This window comes from Phacochoerus africanus, chromosome 4 (genome assembly GCF_016906955.1).
Source record: "Phacochoerus africanus isolate WHEZ1 chromosome 4, ROS_Pafr_v1, whole genome shotgun sequence".
Lineage (NCBI taxonomy): Eukaryota > Metazoa > Chordata > Mammalia > Artiodactyla > Suidae > Phacochoerus > Phacochoerus africanus.
This window is the reverse complement of record NC_062547.1, coordinates 10,195,297-10,218,136: the sequence shown is the minus strand read 5'-3', so window position 1 is coordinate 10,218,136 and position 22,840 is coordinate 10,195,297. Positions and strand designations below refer to the sequence as shown.

General features: G+C 49.4%; 1 protein-coding gene across 1 annotated transcript in view; it reads right to left on the bottom strand.

The window, feature by feature from the left end:
- Positions 1-3,230: 3,230 nt before the first annotated feature.
- Positions 3,231-22,840, bottom strand: part of DDB1 (damage specific DNA binding protein 1) — a 30,176-nt gene continuing 10,566 nt past the window's right edge. The window contains exons 11-27 of the mRNA XM_047775585.1: positions 18,596-18,671; positions 18,391-18,499; positions 16,003-16,181; positions 15,737-15,900; positions 15,548-15,655; positions 15,190-15,397; positions 14,315-14,410; positions 14,096-14,207; positions 13,012-13,135; positions 12,514-12,678; positions 11,545-11,639; positions 7,121-7,291; positions 6,658-6,767; positions 6,206-6,375; positions 5,925-6,027; positions 4,558-4,681; positions 3,231-3,998 (exon numbers count right to left, since the gene is read on the bottom strand). Of these exons, the coding sequence (XP_047631541.1) occupies positions 3,915-3,998; positions 4,558-4,681; positions 5,925-6,027; positions 6,206-6,375; positions 6,658-6,767; positions 7,121-7,291; positions 11,545-11,639; positions 12,514-12,678; positions 13,012-13,135; positions 14,096-14,207; positions 14,315-14,410; positions 15,190-15,397; positions 15,548-15,655; positions 15,737-15,900; positions 16,003-16,181; positions 18,391-18,499; positions 18,596-18,671 (2,198 nt within the window). The 3' untranslated portion in view covers positions 3,231-3,914. The remainder of the gene's footprint in view (positions 3,999-4,557; positions 4,682-5,924; positions 6,028-6,205; positions 6,376-6,657; positions 6,768-7,120; positions 7,292-11,544; positions 11,640-12,513; positions 12,679-13,011; positions 13,136-14,095; positions 14,208-14,314; positions 14,411-15,189; positions 15,398-15,547; positions 15,656-15,736; positions 15,901-16,002; positions 16,182-18,390; positions 18,500-18,595; positions 18,672-22,840) is intronic.

Here is a 22,840-nt window from a genome sequence, read left to right as displayed (position 1 = left end):
ACACAGCCTAACATTACTTGGCTTTTTTGGCAACCCCATGATGCTGTCAGTTCCTAAGCTTACATTTACAGGAAAGGTGAGCCTCTGGTGTTTTTTGTTTTCATGTTTTTATGTTGTTACTAACTACGAGCTGCTAGGTCGATTTCCTCACCTGAACCCATATGGTTGAGTTTTTGCAGATGTTCGAATTTAGACCTGTTATCTCACCTCGTTAGACCCATCTAGGCAACAAACTCTTAGGAAGTAAGTTGTCAAAATATCCTATATCATAAGATGAATGCTGCTTCCATATGAATGTCCATGCTGAGTCCGAAGGACCCTCAGAATCTTTTTTTTTTTTGTCTTTTTGCCTTTTCTAGGGCTGCTCCCGCGGCCATATGGAGGTTCCCGGGCTAGGGGTCCAATTGGAGCTGTAGCCACCAGCCTATGCCAGAGCCACAGCAACGTGGGATCCGAGCCGCGTCTGCGACCTACACTACAGCTCACAGCAGCCCCGGATCCTTAACCCACTGAGCAAGGGCAGGGACCGAACCCGCAATCCCATGGTTCCTAGTCGGATTCGTTAACCACTGTGCCACGACGGGAACTCCAGGACCCTCAGAACCTTAAGGCATCTTTTCCTTTTATCTCAAAGCATTGAAAGGTGCACTTTTTCCCACTCTTCCACTCAGGCTGCCTTCCTGTTATTTACAGAGTGCTTCCATGGCCACCTGCAGTGTTCACAGTCAGAAATTTAGCCCTGAATTATTCACTAGGGATAAACAAAAAGCCCTTCTTTTTGACTCGAGCCCATTAAATCTGTCACACCGCTTGCCTTTATCATCACTGCCTGGACCCACCACTCACATAGGCGCTCCTCCTTCCTGGCCCTGAGAAGCGACCCCGAAATTCTCAATACATTTACACAGAACGAGTTTCCTTTCGCACACCTGTCAGCCTCGTGCCATCTTCTCCTACACTCCAGCACACCTCAGCGACCTCCCTCCCGAATTCGACTTTATGTTGCTCTGCCCCCTCTGTCTCACCCCTGGAATCTAACAGGCTTTTCCCCACATTGCTCAGTGGGCAGCTTGAGATGCAACTTTGTGCTTCAGGAGAATCCTCACCCACCCTCAGGAGGAGCTCAAGACATAGAAGACAGTAAATTCCCACCCGGGAACTTTGAAAGACACAACTTTCTAAATCTAGCCCCTAACATTTGTTTCCTTTGACCTTATGGCATTCACCTTGCTCCTCATATCAGTTTGCTTCTTTAGTTTGATGCTTGCTGTTTTCTCTTTTTCCTGTCTTTTGGTTTGGCTCCTCAAAGTTTGGACCCTGAGAGTCACTCACTTCATATCCTTCATCTTCAAGGACTAGTTTGAGGGAGTTCCTGTCGTGGAGCAGCAGAAACGAATCCAACGAGGAACCACGGGGTTGCGGGTTTGACCCCTGGCCTTGCTCAGTGGGTTAAGGATCTGGCATTGCCGTGAGCTGTGGTGTGGGCCGCAGTCGTAGCTCCAATTCGACCCCTAGCCTGGGAACTTCCATGTGCTACGGGTGTGGCCCTAAAAAGCAAAAAAAAAAAAAAAAAGACTAGTTTGAGCCCTTACAACTTCTCAGTGTCCTCCTCCGTGGCTTGTGGCTTCTCAGTAACAAAAGGGACCCTCCACCAAGGGCGGAGGATTCAAGTTGTTGTTGGCTATAGAAAGAAGGCCTCTGGCTTGTGACCCTTCCAAATGGTCATGTGATGAGTCAGTGTTTCTATTCTTCTCCCAAAGGTCCATTCGTGCGGAGGCCTGGAGTGAGGCTAGCTCATCAGCGCCTTCATGGAAAGGAGCCATTCCAGCTGGCTGTAGCAAAGCTCCAAAGGCAACCTTTCACCCCGGGAGAGGTGATTAATGGTTTTAAGAGAGGAGGTGGGAGTGTGGCAGCAGAATGGCAGTTTCCAAAGGATTGCTCCGGGATTCAATCCGGAGTGAATATACCCAAGATCATAGGAAACAAAAAACAGCAAGGACTCCAGTTTCCAGAGTCAAGACTGAAGCCACTGGTAATAACCTTCGCCTTAAGGTAGCAGGTCTCCATGGCTGCAGGTCAGACCACTGAAACGCACCAGAATGATCCCAACACATTCTGTCTTTCTGACCTGGGCACCTTCTCGTCAATCCTCAAATCTAGGATTAAATTTTTTAAATAATCACAATCTGGAGACCGTTGCTCACGTCTGCCTCATCGAAGCTGGTCTCTGGCATGGGGGCAGGCCTTTTCAACTCAAACCATGACTTGAAGAATTCAAATCACAGTGTTGAATTTCAAGTTCAAACTGTGGTTTTTCAGAGATGATTACTTCTTCCCTTAAGACCCTTATCCCCACCCTCAGAAACCCCAGGAGAGGAAGGAGAAAAGAACCGTGATGAAACAAGGAATGCCTCCAGGGAAGGAAACTTACTCCAGAAGACCCCCAAAGCAGAGATGCTTCCTTGCTCTTTTCCTTTTAAGCTGGAATCTCTCAAAGCCACAGTTTGAACTTGAAACCACAATTTTCCTGACACTGTATCAAAGGCTGGTCTTAAAGGAGCCAGCAATATGCCTGGGATCAACCCTGCTCCAGTGTTGGGACAGAGCAGCCTTTATTCCCCCTGGATCATTGGAAATGTGGGCCCAGATACTCTGACCCACTGAGCTGGAAGAAGACAGGCTCTGTTCGCTAGACAGGGGGGTGAACCCCAAATGTGCCCTGCTCCTGTATTTTCAAACCTAAGGCATCAAAGGTTTACTCAATTAAACCAAAGGAAATATGATCAGAATCCAAAGGGCATGTGGCAACAGCAAACTGGGAGGTGCACGAGGAGCAGTGCCTGGGGGGTTAGCTGGGGGGGGGTTGTTGGCTGAATGCTGCACACACATCTGGCTATAAAATGACGTCAGGAAAGGCAGCCCAAGCCACCCCCAGGCAAGGCACATTACTAACAGAGGCAACTGGGAATCAAACAGTGACTACGGAGTCAAGGGCAACCAAAGACCACGCCTCTGAATTTCACAAACCTGACACCCATCATCCTTGGGATGCCGCCAAGAGCCATCGCATGGCAAAGGAGGTACAGATGGTACTCCTTGAGAGCAATGTTCCAGCACCAAGGACAAGGGGCTGCTACAGCAGCCGTGAAGGAGGGAATATCGAGCTTGCAGTAAACTGGGCACAGTCTTGGGGACGGTGGAGAGGGAAGAAAAGCAGGAACGAATGCATCTTTTGTCTTAGACTCTACTTTATTTGGTAAAACTCAGAAACTAACCACCAATTCACGTCCCCCCACCTCCTTCCCTCTGAAGAAGGCAGCTCCCCAGAGACAGAAAGGCTGTGGCTTGGTGATCATCCACCATCGCAGGTTTTACACTTGGGAAGCCCACGGCCTGGTGGTCAGGCCTCCAGCCCCAGAGCTCTCAGAGGCAGCAAAAGAAAGCACAGGAAGCTCTCACTTCAAAGACAACGGGCCCCTCCCCTTTCCCCCCCTCCCACAACCTCCCCACAGCCCCATCCTAAATAAAAAGATAGTAGAGGACAATGCACGAGTGTGGGAGACACACACACAGAGCTTCCTTTCAGCCAAAGAGCTGCAAGAGTGCCCCCAGAAGGAGGACAGCCGGGGCTACACCAATCAAGGCTTGGTGGCCCCAGGTGATGGCTGGAATCATGTGAGACTGGTAAAAATCCAGGGAGAAAATATTTCACCTTCAGCCCTTTCCCAGGTCTCCAGTGAACTGGCTTTAGTTCTACAAAATCCCCGTTTCCACACAGGTAGGCTGTGGCTTGCGGGCAGCTGGCTCAGGCAGGGAAAGGTTTCCCGCGGCCAAGAAGACAATGGCGGGGGAGGAGGAGAGCAGGAGGGCAAAGCCGTCAGAGAGGGTCTGGGAAAGGGGAGCCCTGCCCTGGGCTAATGGATCCGAGTTAACTCCTCCACGACCTTGATCAGGTCATCTGCGGTGGCCTCTCGCTTCATTCCGCTGCCATCGTCGTACTGCAACGAGGAAAGGAGGGGTGGGGGCGTGAGGGGAGCCGAGAGGGTGCTCTCCCTCCCCTGGGGAAGGGGACACCCACCACAAGGGGGGCGCCCCCACTCCACCACTGCCATGGCCGGGAGGAAGGACCCATCATCGGAACTCCTCGCGGGTACAGGTCAGCAAGGTCTGCTGACAGCAAAGCTGCCCGGAGGCTGCCACCTGGTGTGTACCTCCCGCTCCCCCAGGGTGGCCCCCAAAGGCACCATCGCCAGTGAGCAATACCCCAAACTCCAGCACTGGAAACTCCTCTTCCCCGCCCCCTTTCTGAGATCCCAGATGTGGCTGAACGTGCCCTCGCTGCTAAAGTTACAGCACTCGATGCCTGGTGGGGGGACCCGCAAGCCTCAGCTACGTCTCCTTGCCCTTGGACTCCACTTTCCCACACGGGCAGGAGAGAACTTAGAAGGGCTGCTGGCACGTGGGAACCAGAGAGGAGAGGCCCGGGAGGTCTCCCGGCGTGCCTGCCCTGCTACCAACTTGTGTATCTGGCCCAGGGCTGAACACAGCACAGCTCACCTGTAGGTTGGCCACAACCTCCTGCATCTTGGGTCGGCTGATATCCAGGAAACTCTCAATCAAGTCTCCATCAATGAAGCCTGTGGCCGGTTCAGTCTTTCGTTCCGTATGAAAGGATCTCCAGGTGGACAGGCGAGTTAAGGAACGTGCCAATCGTTTGGAAAGAATAAACATCCTTACTCTGAGTCATCCCCTCCTCTGCACAAGACCACAATCGAAAGTCATCATCAGGGAAGCTCCCTGGTGGCCCAGCGGGTTAAGGATCCGGCATCATCACTGCTGCAGTGGCTCAGGTCACTGCTATGGCCAGGGGTTCGATCCCTGGCCTTGTGCATGCCATGGGTGTGGTGGAAAAAATAAAGCACAATTTAAAAAGTAAAAAATCTTCAGGATGAGAATAGAAAACAATAGTTCCAACTAAAAATCACACTGCTTTTTGGGACACTTTTGGAATTTCAAAGACCTGTAAAATTACTACTTTATCCAATAGTTCTCCACTGGAGTAATCTTCAAAATAACATTTTTAAAAATACAGATTGAAGAAAAAAACTACAGATACAGCTTTTAGTTCAGAGCCTGGACACATATAGATGTTTTTCTCACAAGTCCTCCAGGTGAACTGGACGCTTGCCTGGGAAGAACCACTCTTCTAGGTATAGCCTTGACTTTCATGGACAAACTGAGGCTCAGTGAGACAAGAAATGTGCCAGAAGTCCTGCTGGTTATCAAAAAAAAAAAAAAAATGAAATCAACCCATCGGCCCACCTCCTCTGTGGCTGAGTTGGGCCGTACCGCCGTGCATCAGCGCCCGACCAGCCTCGCAGACAGGAACCCCTCCTGCCTCCGCTCCCGCGGTCCCCTTAGCTCTCCCATAGTAAACACACTTCCAGCGGTACTTGGATCTTGGGTGTCCTGGGGGGCTGATCCTTGGGCTTCCAGAGCTGGCAGCTTCTTCACTTTTCCCCTCATTCTTCTGCCAGCCTCTCTAGTAAGGGGCCTCAGACACTGCTGCCCACAACAGGATCTCTGAAAGGATGTCCCTGAGTTGTGATCTAAACTTATGTTCGACATGCAACTTCAGGAAGGCCAGAGGAAGCCCACGTTTCAGGAGCATGAATGTACGTTTTCAAGAAAAACCAGTCAAGCTGGGTGCTAAGTACATGGGGATTCATTATACTGTTCTCTCCACTATTGTGCATTTGAAATCTTCCCTAAGAAAAACTTTTTAAAAAGGCTGTTGCCCACAGAAAGCTCATCTAGACATTTCCTCAAGAGACGGCAGTTTTTTCAGAGGCTGCTTCGGGGGGTGCAGTTCTCCGTCCCGCCAGCGCAGGCTTCCTGGGGCGGGGCGCCCCTGGGAAGGATATAAGGAGTGCTCGATCTTGCCCACGCTTTTGATGACTTTATTGAGTCGATTCTGCATGTCCAACAAGAGGTTGTACCAGCTCTCTGAGAGTGAGGTCACCAGGCCTGAAGAAGCAAAGGGAGCAGGAGCTGCAGAGTGCCCCAGAGCCCACAGCGAGCACTGCCCACCAAGGGCGGCCGGGGCGGCAGCCCGACGCCCTGCTCTCGCCCGCCTCTCACCGTGGGGACGGTGATCCCAGGAAGGAGGCCTGTGTGGGAGCTCAGCCCCAGGGCTCCCCCTTACCAATCATGCCGTTGACCGTGCCGAAGAGCACCGAGCCCTGTGTGGGGGTGGAGGTCTCGCCCAGATTCTGCATGACCAGCGAGCCATGGCAAAAGACGTTGACGAATTCACCCAGGTGGAAGAGCCCCACCTCCTGGAGGTGCTGCCGCTCCTCGTCGGTGGTGGCGGCGCTGAAAGGCGGCGCAAGAGAAACTCACCACCCCGACTTCCTGCCCCCTCCCCACCCCCCCCGACAAGGACAGAGCACAGAGGCCAGATTCCCTGGTGAGCCCACCACCCACTCCAGAGCGGAGAAGCCGGCCGGCAGAGGCTCATCTCCGCAGCCCGATTCCCTCATGGAAACCCTCGGCCTCTGTGAAGAGGAGCACCTGAGCCCGAGGCAGAACCACTGTCCTCGAGCTCGGCAGACCCGGGGCCCCAGCCCCCCACCGCTCCCTCCGCCAGTCCCTCACCTGTCCTTCTGACACACGAACAAGTTAAAGGCATTTTCGGCCCCCAGGAAATTGTCATCATCCAAGATCTCCACAGCACTCATCCAGTTGGGGTTAAAGTCTCGAGCAATCTTACAACAGACAAGGCACAAGAGGAAAGACCCCCAGAAAGTCTGCATGGAAGCCGGTGCTGGCGCCTGGCCGAGAGCCGGCCCCACCCTGTGTTCCACCACTGCCTCTCTGGAGAGATCCTGCCCCCTTCTCTGGCCAACCCGGCCCATCTGGTTGAAATGCCCGGAAATGGAGCCTACTCAGAGCTCAAGCGGGGGCGGGGGAGGGGGGTCCTCCAAAACTACTTCATAGGTGCAGAACCTATGCCCCAGGGACAACATTTCCGCCCCCACCAGGCCTGAACATCCCTCACCAGCAGAGAGATACCTGCAGGGGCCGCAGCTTCAGTGGGCGCCCCGCCCCGCCCCGATACCTCTTCAAAGTTGCCCTCCATGGGCTTGTAGGCCAGCAGCAGCACGGAGCGCATGAGGTCGCCCACCAGGATGAAGTCGCCCTTGGTCTTCAGGTAGAGGGCCATGATGTTGTTGTAGTGATTGCACTCGGTGCGGAGCTCCTTCTCCGTCGTCCACTCATAGAGCCGCACCTGGGACAGGCATTGCGCTTCGCTCAATCCCGGGAGCCCGGGTCCTCTCGGAATGACTGTTTCTCCAAACCCCCCTCAATCCTCCATCTGCAGCCCCATTTACCAAAGGGCAACGCACGCGAAATGCTTTGGGGTGGCACTTGGATGACCCGTTTGTACTTCCATATTAGACATTTATGAAAGATGAAAACAGAGTGAACACATGAAACTAATGATACAAAGGTTTCCTTTGGATAAAGAGACGGTCCGTCTCCAATTTCCTGATCAGGACACACATGATCACCTCCCAACGAACTGCCTTTCTGAACCCATCTCGAAACTCACACATCCCCGGCGCCTTTTGATGGGAACCCGATAAACAAAGAATATAGAATGGGAAAGTCTAACAGAAACTAAAGGGCTCTAAAGGACTGGCATCTGTGGCCTCCCCTCCACTGAGAGGGGGAAAAAAAAATACCCTTTTTTTCCTTCTCCACTGCAGTGTTTCTTCAGTTACAACCACATCTCCAAAAGAATACAGGTGCTTGACAATGAGCGGACAGATGAGCAGATATTTGGCACCGCACAGCCCAGATCCAGGCAGCCCCACCCATGGCCCCTGCACATACGGAAACTCCTGGGCAGAAAACATTAAGCCGTGATTTCTCCAGGTGTGTCCAAAGAACCCTGGCTCCATAGGTGTGCCTCCGAGAGTCACTCGTAATAATTACAACGGCTACCGCACTTCCGTCGGTGGGGTCAAGGGGGCCTAGGACACCTCAATTTGGGGTGAGACAGCCTGGCTGGGCCCCCACACCTCCAAGAGTGGAGTGAGAAGGGGCTGAGAGCCAGAAACACACCCCACACCTCCCTCCCCACCCTCCCAGCCTCTCCCCGCCGTGGAGATAGGCAAGACCAAGGTGAGACACCACCAAAATCCGAGACCATCACTCTCAACCCAAGAGTCCCCGCGCTGTCCAATGTGGCAGCCACCAGCCACACATGGCTACCAACACCTGAATTGTGGCTAGCTCAACCCGAGATGTGCTGTAAGGGTAAAATATCCACCACGTTTGGAAGTCTTGGTATGGAAAAAAAGGTAAAATATCTCACTGAATTTTTTTTATACTGATGACACGAAGTAATATTTTGGTTCTAATGAGATAAATAGAACACATTGCTAAAACTGATTTCACCTGCTTTTTACTTGTAAACATGTGACTACTAAAAAGTTTAAAAATTAAAAATTCACATGTGGGGAGTTCCTGCTGTGGTACAGCAGAAATGAATCTGACTAGGAACCATGAGGTTGCAGGTTTGATCCTTGGCCTTGCTCAGTGGGTTAGGGATCCGGTGTTGCATGAGCTGTGGTGTTGGTGGAAGACATGGCTTGGATCTGGCATTGCTGCGGCTATGGTGTAGACTGGCAGCTATAGCTCCGATTAGACCCCTAGCCTGGGAACCTCCATATGCCGTGGGTGCGGCCCTAAAAAGACAAAAGACAGGAAAAAAAATTCACATGCGGCTCCTATATTTCTATTACGTAGCAGGGAAATCTCATAATCCAACTTTACACCCAATGCCTCCCAATGTCTGCATCTGCTCACTGGGCCCTCTGGAATATACGGTCACCAGTCAAGGGCAATCTGGACTGGTCCCTTGTCATACTAACTGAAACTTGGATCTTTCATACAGGCCTCATGGCCCTCTCGACTTGGCTCTTTTCTCTCCCACTGTCCCTCTTACCCCGGGACTGGAGGGAGGACAGCCTTTCGTGTACCCTGCCTGCCCTTTCGAACTTCTACCCTGCCTGTCTCCTAAGCGTTCCAGTTTTGAAGTTCACTCCACCAGACCACTACCACTGTTACCCATCGCCACCCCACCCCATCACCCTCTCCCAACACAACATTCCTGTAATTCCTTGTGACTTTATTTATTTATTTATTTAATTTTGCTTTCTAGGGCTGTACCTGTGGCATATGGAAGTTCCAGTCTAGGGGTCGAATTTGCGTTTAGCTGCCGGCTTACACCACAGCCACATGATCCAAGCCACGTCTTTGACCTACACCATAACTCACAGCAACACGAGATCCTTAACCCACTGAGTGACACCAGGGATCGAACCTACATCCTCATGGATACTAGTCAGGTTCATTATTGCTGAGCCACAATGGCAACTCCAATTCTTGGCGACTTTAATATTCAGAGAAGATCCTTCCAATACCCTCGTCTCTTATCTTTTCTCACCCCCGCTTTACCACCTATCTGCTCCACTCCCATGGTCACCCCTTAGAGCCTGTCATTAAAAGTAACTCCAGACCCTTATACCCCCAGTTTTGTCATTTCTCAGTGCCCAGAGCGCAACACCATAATTCCCATCTTGCAGAGTCCCAACTCCCTTGCCCCCTCTCCCTTGATCATACTCATCCAACGAACCAGAAACTGGTGAAATTCTTTTTTTTTTTTTCTTGTCTTTTTGCCATTTCTTGAGCCGCTCCTGCGGCATATGGAGGTTCCCAGGCTAGGGGTTGAATCGGAGCTGTAGCCGCCAGCCTACGCCAGAGCCACAGCAATGTGGGATCTGAGCCGCGTCCGCAATCTACACCACAGCTCACGGCAACACCGGATCCCCAACCCACTGAGCAAGGGCAGGGACCGAACCCGCAACCTCACGGTTCCTAGTCGGATTCGTTAACCACTGCGCCATGACGGGAACTCCAGAAACTGGTGAAATTCTTATCTTCATCTCCAAGCTGAGGAAAAACAACTAACTGGGATGACTGGTCTCATTTTACATTCAAGACCACTCACTGGAAGTGGGCTCTTGTACTTCTCAGAAACTGTGCATTTCCTAGTCCGACACTCTTTGGGTCCTGAAATGGTTGTACCTCCTTCACTACTCAAAACTCCAAAACCTCTTCTTCCATCTTTCCTCTCAGCTCCTTCGCAGAAGATGGATACAACCAACGGAGGATTTCCACCTACTGCCACAATCTGAGGCCAACGCTGTGCCCTGGAGCCCCTGCGGCTAACTCAAAATGCAGCTCCAATAACCGTTCTGCAACGGACCACCAGCAGCAGCTGGGGACATGCAGCAGTATTTCCTAACTCAAAACATTAAAAACCTCTCTTGTCCTCACCCTCCCCTGGAGTTACCCCATTCCTATCTTCTCTCTCCTCCATTACTGCAAAACCTGGAAAAGGCGTTCAAATACGAGCTGTCTTCGCCTCCTAGTCCTTGTTGAACCCTCTTGTACCAGGTTTCCATGCCCAGCACTCAACCTAAGGGGCTAAACCAATGGCCAACTCCCAATCCTTATGTTACCTGACCCACCAACAGCCTTTCCTTGAAACATGTTCTCGCTACAGCTTCCAGAACACTTTTCTCCCTGGCTTCCTCTTCTCCTTCACTAGTTACCTCCTCTCTGGCTAGATCGTCCTTCCGACCCCAACTGTGAAAGGCTGGAAGACTTCAGGGCTCAGTCTCCAGCTCTCTCCTCTGCCCACCCTCAGCAGACAGGGGATCTCAGGTGAGCTCATCCAGACTTCCAGCTTCACAAGCCACTGACTAACCGCCATGCTGGGGTCTCCTGCTTCCTCCTGCTGGAAGCCATGCCCCTCTCATCCAGCCACCTGCTTGACATCTCCACGAAGACGACTACTGAAGCTGAGCATTTGCAAAACCAAAGCTCTGCCCTCCCCACTGCAACATAAGAAATATACATGTGGTCTCTGGCCCCAGTTCCTGAGCTACAGGGGGAACTCCGATGCTTCTTTATTCCTGATCTTCTTAAAACCTTCAATGTGCTATAATGAACTGTGACACTCCAGGAGGAAGACACAGGATACAGCAGTTCCCAAATTTATTTGACCTGAAATTTTTTTTTTAACTTTCTGCAAGGGAGGAGGTGGGGTCCTGCCACAAGAAAGTGGACTATTTCACAGGGCTATTATTTCAGGGATGTACTCAGGATAGCACTGTTGGGCTCACTCTGTCCCACACGGATGAGATATTCTCATGCCACCACACATTCTGAGGGCAGGGCCATAGCTCTTACCCCTCCCTCCATCCCCACAGCACTTGACATGACATCATGGGGTTTCACACAAGCAAGTCTAATGTCTGGTCCAGCCCCAGCTCCCCACATTCCCAGCTCCATCCTCCATACTCACTACTGTTATCCTTACAATCTGATACACGTGCGGCACTGGGAAACGTGTCTATGGACAATGGGGTGAAGCCTTAGGCATGACACCAGTGGGAGGGGCCTCACCGTGCTGTTGATGCTGGCTAAGAGCTTCCCATTAAATTCCACCATCGAGTACACGGCCCCTTTCACCTCCTTTTCAGCCACTGTCTGTAGTTTTCCTGGAGGAAAAAAGATACTGAGTCTCCTTTATGAGCCCACTTTTTTTTTTTTTTTTTTGGCCTCTACTGCAGCTCGCAGGAGTTCCCAGGCCAGGGATCAAACCCGCGCCACAGCAGCAACCGGAGCCACTGCAGTGACAATGCTGGATCCTTAACCCACTGAGCCACACAGGAACTCCCAAGTCCACATTTAAAATTAATCAAAAGAATCCCCTGATTCCCCTCTGGCTCTAAATTCCTGCCCCCCAAACCACTCATCTGAAAGCAGAAAACAGAGTCAGTAGGACCGGGGTTCTCCACCACCAGAAGTACAAGCCCCAACATCATGTGCAGTGCCTCCTGACAAGGCCGGGGACCTGCCCCAGCCCGAGCCTCCGGATTGCCCTCTCAGGATGGAGACCACCCTCCGCCTCAGCCGTCCAGTCTGGGAGCTCGGGACCGGCCGAGAGCTGGTCTTCAGGAGCATCTTGGGCGCGGGGATGAGCGAAGACGAGAAACGAGCACCAGGCGCGGAGGCTCGGAAGAGGACCTAAGGGCTCGAGCAGCCAAGTGGGAAACACACCCAGGATGCCTGACGGGATCCCTAACTCACACTCTGGTCACCAGGTTCTCATTCACAGCTCACCTCATCCCCTTTTCCTCCTTTCAAAGAGTAAAAAGAGGAAGAAACACGTGCTAGATTTTACTTGTGCCTCTGCTCGCATACGCCAAAACTCAATCAGACTCCCCGTCAAGAGCTTAAGAGAAATATCTTAGATCTCATCTCACAGCAATTAAGCCAAGTTCTTCTGCTTAACTGAGGCGGCAACCCAAAGCAGTCCGCTTACTTTCCCAGTTTCGAATCCCTCAAAAGCCGAAGGCCGCGTCCACTTACCATCTGAATACTGAAAGACCACAATCCGACCCTGCTTGGGCTCCGCCTCTTCGGGATACACCATGGCCGTGCCCACGATGAAGTACGTGTTGGGGTCTTTGCCCAGCTTGCAGGAGACCAGGCTGAGGGCATACTCGTTCTGTAGAAACTGGTGGGCATGAAGAACTAGAAAGAAAGCAGTAGAGAGCTGACTGGCTGCCGAGAGGCACGTGCACGCGCACACACACAGGCTTCTGTACTTCTGCGAGGCCCACAGCTCAGCCCAAAGCAGAGTACAGGAGGCATGTGCTGCCTGCTACCCTGCCTCCTCTGCAGCCTATTCTGACACGAGGAGGCCCAGCGCTCTGGACTCATGGCAACTCCAAGGGGCCCCACCCTTTCCTTCTCCTCCTAGGATGGTCTGCCAGTGTCTATCAAATTCTGGAATAAACCAGAGCCCAGAAGAGCCTAGTTTCAGGAGAATGTAGGTACAAAATGATAGAAAGAGCTCATTTGCACCTTCAAAGGTGTGCTGGTCAATGATAAGGAGGTTATGCACCTCCACCTCTTCTCCAAAGGAGGTCTCGTGAGGGGCTGTGCTGCTGGAGAACAGCTTGCTGGAGCTGACGCTGCTGGACAGGGCCTGAGAACAGAGAGAATACACATCACCCCTCTCAAAAGCAGAATGGGTGCTGGGAGCAGCTGTGTGAGTGTCAGACAGGATCAGGGAACAGAGGCTGAGTCGGAAGGAGATCGTACGGCTGGCCTCTTGCATGGAGCCGAAAGAACAGAGGGCTTCAGAGAGGATACAGGGACCAAGGACAAGGATCCAAACTCCATACGGAATTGACACAGCAGTCCAACTAAGGGTGATTAAAGAGCACTAAAACAGCGATGCTACATCAATCAAGAAAGCTAACAAAAAACTCAGGAGATCTAATAAAGTGACTCACTTCCACCTCTCTTGATGGGAACAATAAGAAAGCACTTCAAATAAAAAGAAAAACGTAAAGACCTTCTGGCTGGTTTAAGGGAAGAAGCCACACCACGGATGCTTGGGAGCAGGAAAGGCAGAGAACACATGGAATAAAATGATCTAACGTCTCCACTGAGCCTATGATGTGTGGCTTTAGTTTGTCCTAGTATTATCCTTTTGCAGACGAGAAAATTAAAGTTTAGACTTACCCAAGGTCACACAGCTAGCAATCAACTTTGAAGCCAGTTCTGACTCCACTCCCCACGCTCTTACCTGTTACCCTACGCTGTCATGCACACCCTACACAAAGTACCCAAACTGGATGGCAAGAGAAAAGGAATTTTCATCCTGCAAGGCTACCGAGTAGCAAAACCACTGACTGCCATGCTTGTTAAAGTTCTTCTCAGCCCTCTAAGGAGGGGGCCAAATGCAGCTCACTGCCTGTCTTCTCCTGGAATCCAGCTATGCCAACCCACCGTCCATGGCCGCTTCTCTAAGAGCAGAATTGAGGAGTTGTGACTGAGACCACACAGTCTGCAAAGCTAAAACGACCTCCTCCCTGACCTTGGGCAGAACAGTCTGCCCCTGCCTGCTCTCACGCCATCCTTCTTTGCCCCCTGGCCTCACCTGGGTGCTGGCACTGGGTCTCAGGGCAGTCGTGCCCCCACTCGTGTCCTGGACTTCGATACGGCTGGAAAGGACCCCGAAGCACTGGGACACCTCCTGATAGCAGATCTTCCTAGAGAACAAGTGTGGAACAACAGGGCCTCTCAGCCAAAGTCTGAAGAGCTCGGCACCAACTCACAGACCACGCCCCGCCCCCGCAGCGCCCCCCCCTGCCCTCACCTGGGAGATTCATAGAGGGGAACCGTGCGGATGTGCAGCTTCTGGATCTCATCGATGGTGCCGATGGTGAGGGTGCTGTTGTTGGCCAGTGCCAGGCTGGAAAGAAGGTTCTGGGTTTAGAGTGAGGAGACCCAAGGAAGGAAAGGATTCTACGAGGCAACTCCATAAGGGGAAGAAAAACAAGGCAGAATTACACTGGCTTACTCCAGGGCAGTGCTTCTCAACTAGACTCTACACTAAAGCATTCCTAGGGAACATGCCTGGTCCCACCCCCCAGATTTTCTTACTTACTTGGTCTAGTTGGGCCTAAGCTGAGATTTTTAGCAGCCATCTATTTAATGCTAGAGCGCAGCATTAGAAGGAATACAGACCAGTGATTCTCAAACTTTCAAGCCACCCTGGCATCAGAATTCGCTAGAGGGCTTATTAAACTAGACTGCGGGCCCACCCCTGGAGTTTCTGATTCAGCGTGTCCAGCGGTAAGGCCTAAGGACTTACATTTCTAATGAGTCCCAGCCAGTACTGTGGCTGCCCGTGACGGACCGCACTTTAAATACCACGTCATGACCTCAAAGTCAGAGCTTCTGAAACCTGACTAATCATTTCAGTCATCTGGGAGGTTTTCGGAAAATACAGAATTCTCGGGCCCCATCTTTAATCCTCTACATCAGACTCTAAGAAGGAATCAAGAATAATCTGTACATTGAAAGACCTCCTAGGTGTTTCCACTGCGTCGCCAAGCTCTGCAAGCCTCTGCTCTACACGTCCCATCTCAGCCATGCACTGACTTCCCCAACAGGAGGATGGAGGGGAAGGGAAAACATCACGCCGCCCTCAACCACCGGCTCTTGCCGAGGAAAGAAAAAGGGGCTCACCTATCAGGATAGCCATCTGAGTTGAGGGGACACATGTAGTTCACTTCCTTGAGGTTGACGTTGGAGAAGACCAGTTTGTGGTTGCTGCTGTAGATGACAGTGGGGCGGTCAGAGCAAGCGAAGACGTTGGTGGTAGAGAGAGAACGGAACGTCCTCAACACCGTGGGCTGGGTGCCCAGCGTCACCTTCTTACGGTCGCTCAACAGGCCTACAGAAAGGGTGGCATCAGGAGCAGAGAGGAAGGAAAGGAAACAGGACAAACAGTCGGATTTTGAAGGTTCAGAAGTAGCACCCTGAGGCTAAGAGCTCTGCAACACTCCAGCTATTTCTAAGCCCCCTCTCCAAGTGCCAGTCCCACCTGTCTCAATGTTGAGCCCAAAGTAGAAGAGCGCTCCATCTCCCAAGGCACAAAGGAGGTAGTGGCTACTCTCAAAGGTGGTCATCAGGATGGAACGAGGAATGATCTCTGCAGGGAAAGAGGCACATTAGGTTCTTGTCCCACATTCGGATTCTGATCCCAGCCCAGGTGTCCTTAAAAGACACATACCTCCACCCAGCATCTCTTTGTGCAGCAGCTCAAATGAGGGCAGCTTCGAGATACGGGCCGAGATGTCTGTCCAGAGGCCAATGGCACAAAGCGGGGACAGCCCATTGCTGTCCCCCAGTGGGGTGATGTCCAAGCAGGCCACTTCATGCTCCATCTCTGTGTGGCTGAACAAGGAAGAATATGGCAGAGGAAGGAATCCAAGGATCAAAGAAGTCCCGGAGAACAGGGGAGGGGAAAAAAGAGCAGAGAGAGAGAGACACACACACCTGATCTGTCGGAGCTCCTGAGGATGGATCTGCAGGTAGTAGAGGGCCCTCCCCACGGCCACCACCACCTGGTTGCTGTTGCAGGAGGCCACACTGATATTCTTGCCCTGAGGCTCCTTCCATTCACTGACCAGAGCTTTGGGTTCTTGAGAGACCAACCTCACAGATGCTGAAGTGATCTAGAGAAAGAAAAGCAGTGCCTCCAAGCGTCTGCAGGGATCTGTACGGGGCGGGGGGATCTGTACGGGGGGGATCTGTATGGCATACACTGCCACCCTAGCAGAACCCCAAGAATAAGCGATGGACGCCTTCCTCTACTACACAGATACATTCTTCCAAAGTTCTGCAATGAGTAATGACATGAAGATGTCATTTCTAGTTGACGCCCTGAAGACTGGCTTAAAGCAGCTTACAGCTTACATTCCTACGGCCAGAAAACTAGAAGACCTGTTTCATTCTGAGTAAGGCTTGGGTGACACAAACTGCACACCGTGGAAAGGTACAGGGGACGGAGACTCTGTGACTACCAAGCTAGCTCTTTTTTACTCAACCCCAAAATCAGATCTCTAAAACATCCAAGTTCTTTATGATGGATGAGCCATTAAAATTATATAAAATTCTTCAGTAAAGGTTACAAAATTGTATTAAAACGTTTTATACATTTTGCCACTGAAATAAGACAAAAAGTAGGTTAATGCTGCTATGTAGCAATATACCTTACTTATCAAAACTGAGTTCCTCCTTAAAGGCCCTATAATAATAGAAAACACTGACAAAGCAATGAATGAGGCAGTATCTGGCCGCTTCCCACATTTGTTCCACAAACTGACAGAAACTTCCCTCTGATTTCTACCAGATCCACTACTGCCTGCTGGCTAAAAGGAAGACAGGGAGGACAGTGGAGACAGCTCAGCAATCCTCGGGCCCTCAAGAGCTTTACCCACCACCGGCAAACCGGGACTCATCAGAGTGGAAAACAGCTCAAAAGGTGAGGAGGGTGTGGGAAAACCCAAAAACATCATGGTCACACTAAAAAAAGACTGCTGGGCGTTGGCAGGTGCAGAGAAATGAGGCTCTATGGCTGACAAGTGCCAGGAGGTTCTCTAATTCCCCTATCAGATTTAAACTAAGGATCTGAAAAGAGTTAGAGCTCTGACTATAATAATCAGTTGAAGGTGCCACCAAAAGTTATATACCAATAGTTGGCATATGACTAATTTTTTCTTCTTTGTGCTTTTCAATATTTTCCAAGTAAGTATGTATTACTATGACAACGATGGGGAGAAAATGTATCTCAGAAAACAGGATATGGGAGTTCCTGCCCTGGAGCAGCAGAAACGAATCCAACTAGGAATCCTCAGTTTGCGGGTTCGATTCCTGGCCTCACTCAGTGGGTTAAGGATCTGGCGTTGCTGTGAGCTGTGGTGTAGGTCACAGGTGCAGCTTGGATCTGATGTTGCTGTGGCTGTGGTGTAGGCTGGCAGCTGTAGCTCTGATTCAACCCCTAGCGTGGGACCCTCCATATGCCACAGGTGCAGCTCTAAAAAGAAACACACACAAAAAAGGAAATAGGGTGTAATAGTATCCCTCAACCAAAATAAAAAACATGTATATATATATATAAATAAAACAACCCCATCTATAAAAGAAAATGTGAATAAATACAGTATACAGACATTCCTCAGTATCTGTAGGGAACTGATTCTTAGGACCCTCAGCAGATACCAAAATCTGCAAATGCTCAAGTCCCTTATATAAAACAGAGCAGTACTAGAGTTCCCTCTGTGGTGCAATGGCATCAGCAGCGTTTCTGCAGCATCAGGAAGCAGGTTCAGTCCCAGGTTCAGATCTGATCCCTGGCCCAGGAACTCTTATGTGCCTCGGGGTGGCCAGAAAAAAAAAAAGAGCACTATTTGTGTATAACCTCCTCATAACCTTAAGGGTATTTCAAATCCCCTCTAAATTACTTATAATACTTAATACAATGCAAATGCGACATAAGGAACTGTAAACACAATGGAAATGATATGTAAACGGTTGCTGCTCTGCACCAAATAAAACTTTTGCTTTTTGAACTTTCTAGAGTCCACCCCCCCAAACTATTTTTGATCCTCAGTTGGTTGAATCCATGTATGTGAAATCCTCAGATACAAAGGGCCAGTCATACACATTTGTATAAAGAAAATTCGAGCTAAAAGGAATAACTCCAAAGTTAAAAGAGTTAAGTGGCTCTCAGTAATGGGCAGTCAAGTCATCTCTGGTTTTTTCCCTCGCCTTTTAACATTACTTTTATAGCCGTAACAACTGACTTTTAAATCCGACAACATTCCGTACGGCGCTCTAGGTCAAATTCAAGTAAATGGGGCCTGCCCTTTTCTCAGTTACTACCTGGATAAGCTGCTGATGAGCCACGTTGCCACAGAAGAAAGTCTGCTGATCGTCCACGAAACCCATGAGCTCTGTTTCTTCCACTTCCTCTCCGTTTAGCATGAGAACTCTGCAGCAGAATCGAAGGCCGGGGTCAGCCAGGCCAGCTGCCCCACCCTGCAACCCTTCACACGAGCACCCGGAGCTGGCGCCAGACTCATCTTACCTTGTCTGGCCCACAAAAGAGAGCACCAGAGTGTCATCCGTCTCCCGGTTAGGATCAGACCGAAGTGGCCACAGGCCTGGAACAAAGATCAAGGATTAAGATACATGGCACCGACCAACACACTCGGCTCACAGTCTAAGGAAAGAGCAGCCTAACCCCGTGGGAAGAGTGAGAAATTCAAAGTCATCCCGAACCGAAATATCCACTCTCTTCCTCCCCGGCTTTAAGACTTGGAAGAAGTTAAGATATTTTAAAAACTGTTTGAACCTGGTAATTTTAGTTTTTCACTGATTTTGGAGGGGACAGTACATTTCCATGACTCAAAGTCAAAGATTATTTTTAAAATATTTAACACAGAAGCCTCACCCCTACATCCCTCCCTCCAACCTACCCTCAAAATAAGTAATAACCCTTTCTTGTTTATCTTTTTTTTTCTTTTTCTTTTTTGACTGCCCAGTGACATGTGGGGAGTTGCCAGGCCAGGGATCAGAGCCAAGCCGAAGCTGCAACCTAAGCTGCAGCTGCGCCAATCCTGGATGGATCCTTAACCCACCATGCAAGTTTGAGGATCGAACCTGCGTGCCAGTGCTCCCAAGACACTGCTGATCCCAGTGCAATTTCTATTCCAATCAGTTTTTTTTTTCCCATTAAAACCCAAACCCCAAACTGCCCATCCATCCCGTTCCCTCCCCACTCCCCACTGGGAACCACGAGTCTGCTCTCCTTGTCTGTGATCTGCTTCTGTGTTGTAGATACAATCATCTGTGCTGCATTTTACCAATTATTTTTAATTTAAGGAAATAGGCAAACACTGTACCACAAGCCAATATAAACATATAAAACAGCCTTTCACACACTGTGTGCACCTTGTTTGATTTTTTAATTTAATTTTTCTTTTTTGGCTGATTGGCAGCATATGGACTTTGCCGGCTAGAGATCAGCTCCCAGCTGCAGTTGCAACTTATGCCACAGCTGCGGCAATGCCAGGTCCTGAACCCACTATTACGGGCCCAGGATCAAACCTGTGCCCCAGCGCTCCAAAGATTCTGCTGTGCCACAGCAGGAACTCCTGCACCTTGTTTTTCATCTAACATATGCCTGAGCCCTTATCAGAACAGAACAGTTCCTTGTTTTTGACATCTGCACAGTATTTAATTGTGTGGATGTACCAGTTTATTAGTAAGCGCCCACCAATGGACACTTTTTCGGTATTTTGCCATAACATACAGTGGCACAACGAATAATCTTGTCTTTAAGTCATGTTACACATGTGAATTGGGGTTGCTGGGTAAATCACTCAAAGCAGCTGTAGTTTTAATAGATACTGCCAAATGAGCATGCTTATTTCCTCACAGGCTCACTAACACAATGTGTTGTCATTTGGTGTCACTATTTTGTTTTGATTTGCGTTTATAAGTTAGGCTTTGTTAGCTGTCCATTCATGGGAACAAATTGAGGGGAGGAAATCTGATGATCTTTCCAGATATTCTTTTAACAAATTAGTGAGATTAGGCCTTTGTCTATAAGATGAACTGCAAATGTTTTTATCCAATTTGTTATTTCTTCTAACTTAACTTACAATTGTTTTTGTCATGTGAAGTGTTTTATTCTGATACTGGATCTAAATGATCTTTCTTTTAGGCTTCTGCACTTTGAGTCATAATTTGAAAGACTTTCTCTACTCCAAAATCAAAAAGGAATTCACGGAGTTCCCATTGTGGCGTAGTGGTTAACGAATCTGACTAGGAACCATGAGGTTGCTGATTCGATCCTTGGCCTTGCTCAGTGGGTTAAGGATCCAGCGTTGCCATGAGCTGTAGTGTAGGTTGCAGACACAGTTCAGATCCCGCGTTGCTGTGGCTCTGGCGTAGGCCTTGGCTACAGCTCCAATTAGACCCCTAGCCTGGGAACCTCCATATGCTGCGGGAGTGGCCCTAGAAAAGACAAAAAAAAAAAAAAAAAGGAATTCACCAGGAGTTCCCGTTGTGGTTTAGAGGCTTAAGAACCCAACTAATATCCATGAGGATGCAGGTTCGATCTCACCTTGATAATTTGGTTAAGGATCTGAAATTGTCATGAGCCGTGGTGTAGGTCACAGATGTGGCTCAGATCCCAAGTTGCTGTGGCTATGGAGTAGGCCTGCAGCTGCAGCTCTGATTTGAACCCTAGCCTGGGAGCTTCCACCTGCTACAGGTGCAGCCCTAAAAAAGCAATAAAATAAAATAATTTTTGGAGTTCCTGTTGTGGCTCAGTGGTTAACGAATCTGACTAAGAACCTGAGGTTTCAGCTTCGATCCCTGGCCTCACTCAGTGGGTTAAGGATCCGGCGTTGCTGTGGCTCTGGTATAGGCCGGCGGCTATAGCTCCAATTAGACCCCTAGCCTGGAAACTTCCATATGCCGCAGGTGAGGCTCTAGAAAAGACAAAAAAATAAAATAAAAATAATTTTTAAATTTATTTTAAAAAAAGGAATTCATCAACTTTTTCTCTTAGCTTTTGAATGCCTTCATTTTTTACATTTAGTCTTTGGTCCATTTAGATTCTAGTAAGGTACACATTGTGCAGGGTGGATCCAAACTTATCTTCTCCCAAATGTCTCCAGTTATCCCAACACCATTATTGTAAAAAATCATCTTTACCTTGCTGTGCTGAGACACTACCACTATCACACACCAAAGTCTCACATTTAATTGTGTTTGTTACTGGACATTTGAATCTGCTCATGCAACTCTTGCCTATTCATGCACCAAAACCACTCTTTAACTACTAAAGTTTCATAGTATGTTTTAGGAGTTCCCACTGTGGCTCAGCAGTAGTGAACCCAACTAGGATCCATGAGGATGCATGTTCGATCCCTGGCCTCGCTCAGTGGGTCTGGGATCTGGTGTTGCCATGAGCTGTGGTGCAGGTCGAAGATGAGGCTTGGACCCTTCGTTGCTGTGGCTGTGGTGCAGGCCAGCAGCTGTAGCTCTGATTCAACCCCGTCTGAGAACTTCCCTATGCCATGAGTGCGACCCTAAAAAAAAAGCAATGGTATGTTTTAATATCTGGTAGACCTGTCTCACTGCTCTTTTTAAAGCTTCCCAGCTTTTCTTGTTTCTTCTGTTTCCCATTGACTTGAACTTATCCAGGTCAAGGGGAAAAAACCTCTACTCACTTATGATGGAGCATGATAGTGTGAGAAAAAAGAATGTATATTTGTATGTGTGACTGGGTCACCTTGCTTGCTGTACAGTAGAAAATTGAACACTGTACACCAGGTACTATGAGGGGGAAAAAAAATCATTAAAATTGGGGGGGGGGGGCCAAAAAAACCTACTGATGGAGTTCCTGTCATGGTTCAGCAGAAGGGAATCTGACTAGTATCCATGAAGATGTAGGTTCAATCCCTGGCCTCACTCAGTAGGTTAAGGATCCGGCGTTGCCCTGAGCTGTGGTGTAGGTCCCAGACACAGCTTGGATCTGTCACTGCTACAGCTCCAGTTCAACCCCTAGCCTGGGAACTTCCACATGCCTTAGGTACAGCCTTAAAAAAGGCAAAAAAAAAAAGGATATTTTTATTGAGATACATCAACTACAAAAATCAAAGAGAAGAAAGCTTTGTAACACTGATGTATTATAAGACCTTGGCATGTCTTTTTCATCTGACAATCTATATCCCTTTGATCCTTCAAGAGTATTTCAAAGTTTTCCTTGTATAAATTTTGCATGGTCCTTGTTAAATTTATTTCTTGGTATTTTATCTTTTTATTGCTATTGTAAACTGCCTTTTTACTTCTACTACATCTTCTAATTGACTGTGTTTTTACATGAAAACTACTGATTTTGGAGTTCCCGTAGTGGCGCAGTGGTTAACGAATCCGACTAGGAACCATGAGGTTGCGGGTTCGGTCCTTGCCCTTGCTCAGTGGGTTAATGATCCGGCATTGCCGTGAGCTGTGGTGTAGGGTGCAGATGCGGCTCGGATCCCGCATTGCTGTGGCTCTGGCGTAGGCCGGTGGCTACAGCTCTGATTCGACCCCTAGCCTGGGAACCTCCATATGCTGCGGGAGCGGCCCAAGAAATAGCAAAAAGACAAAAAAAAAAAGAAAACTACTGATTTTAGTACATTAATTTTATATCCTAGCTTAGTGAATTTTTACTGTCTATAGTACTTTTTCAGTTGATTCTCTTGGGTTTTGCAGTTTATGATCTCTTGCTACTTCCTAAACCTTTACTTCTTTATAATCTGTTTTTACCTTACTT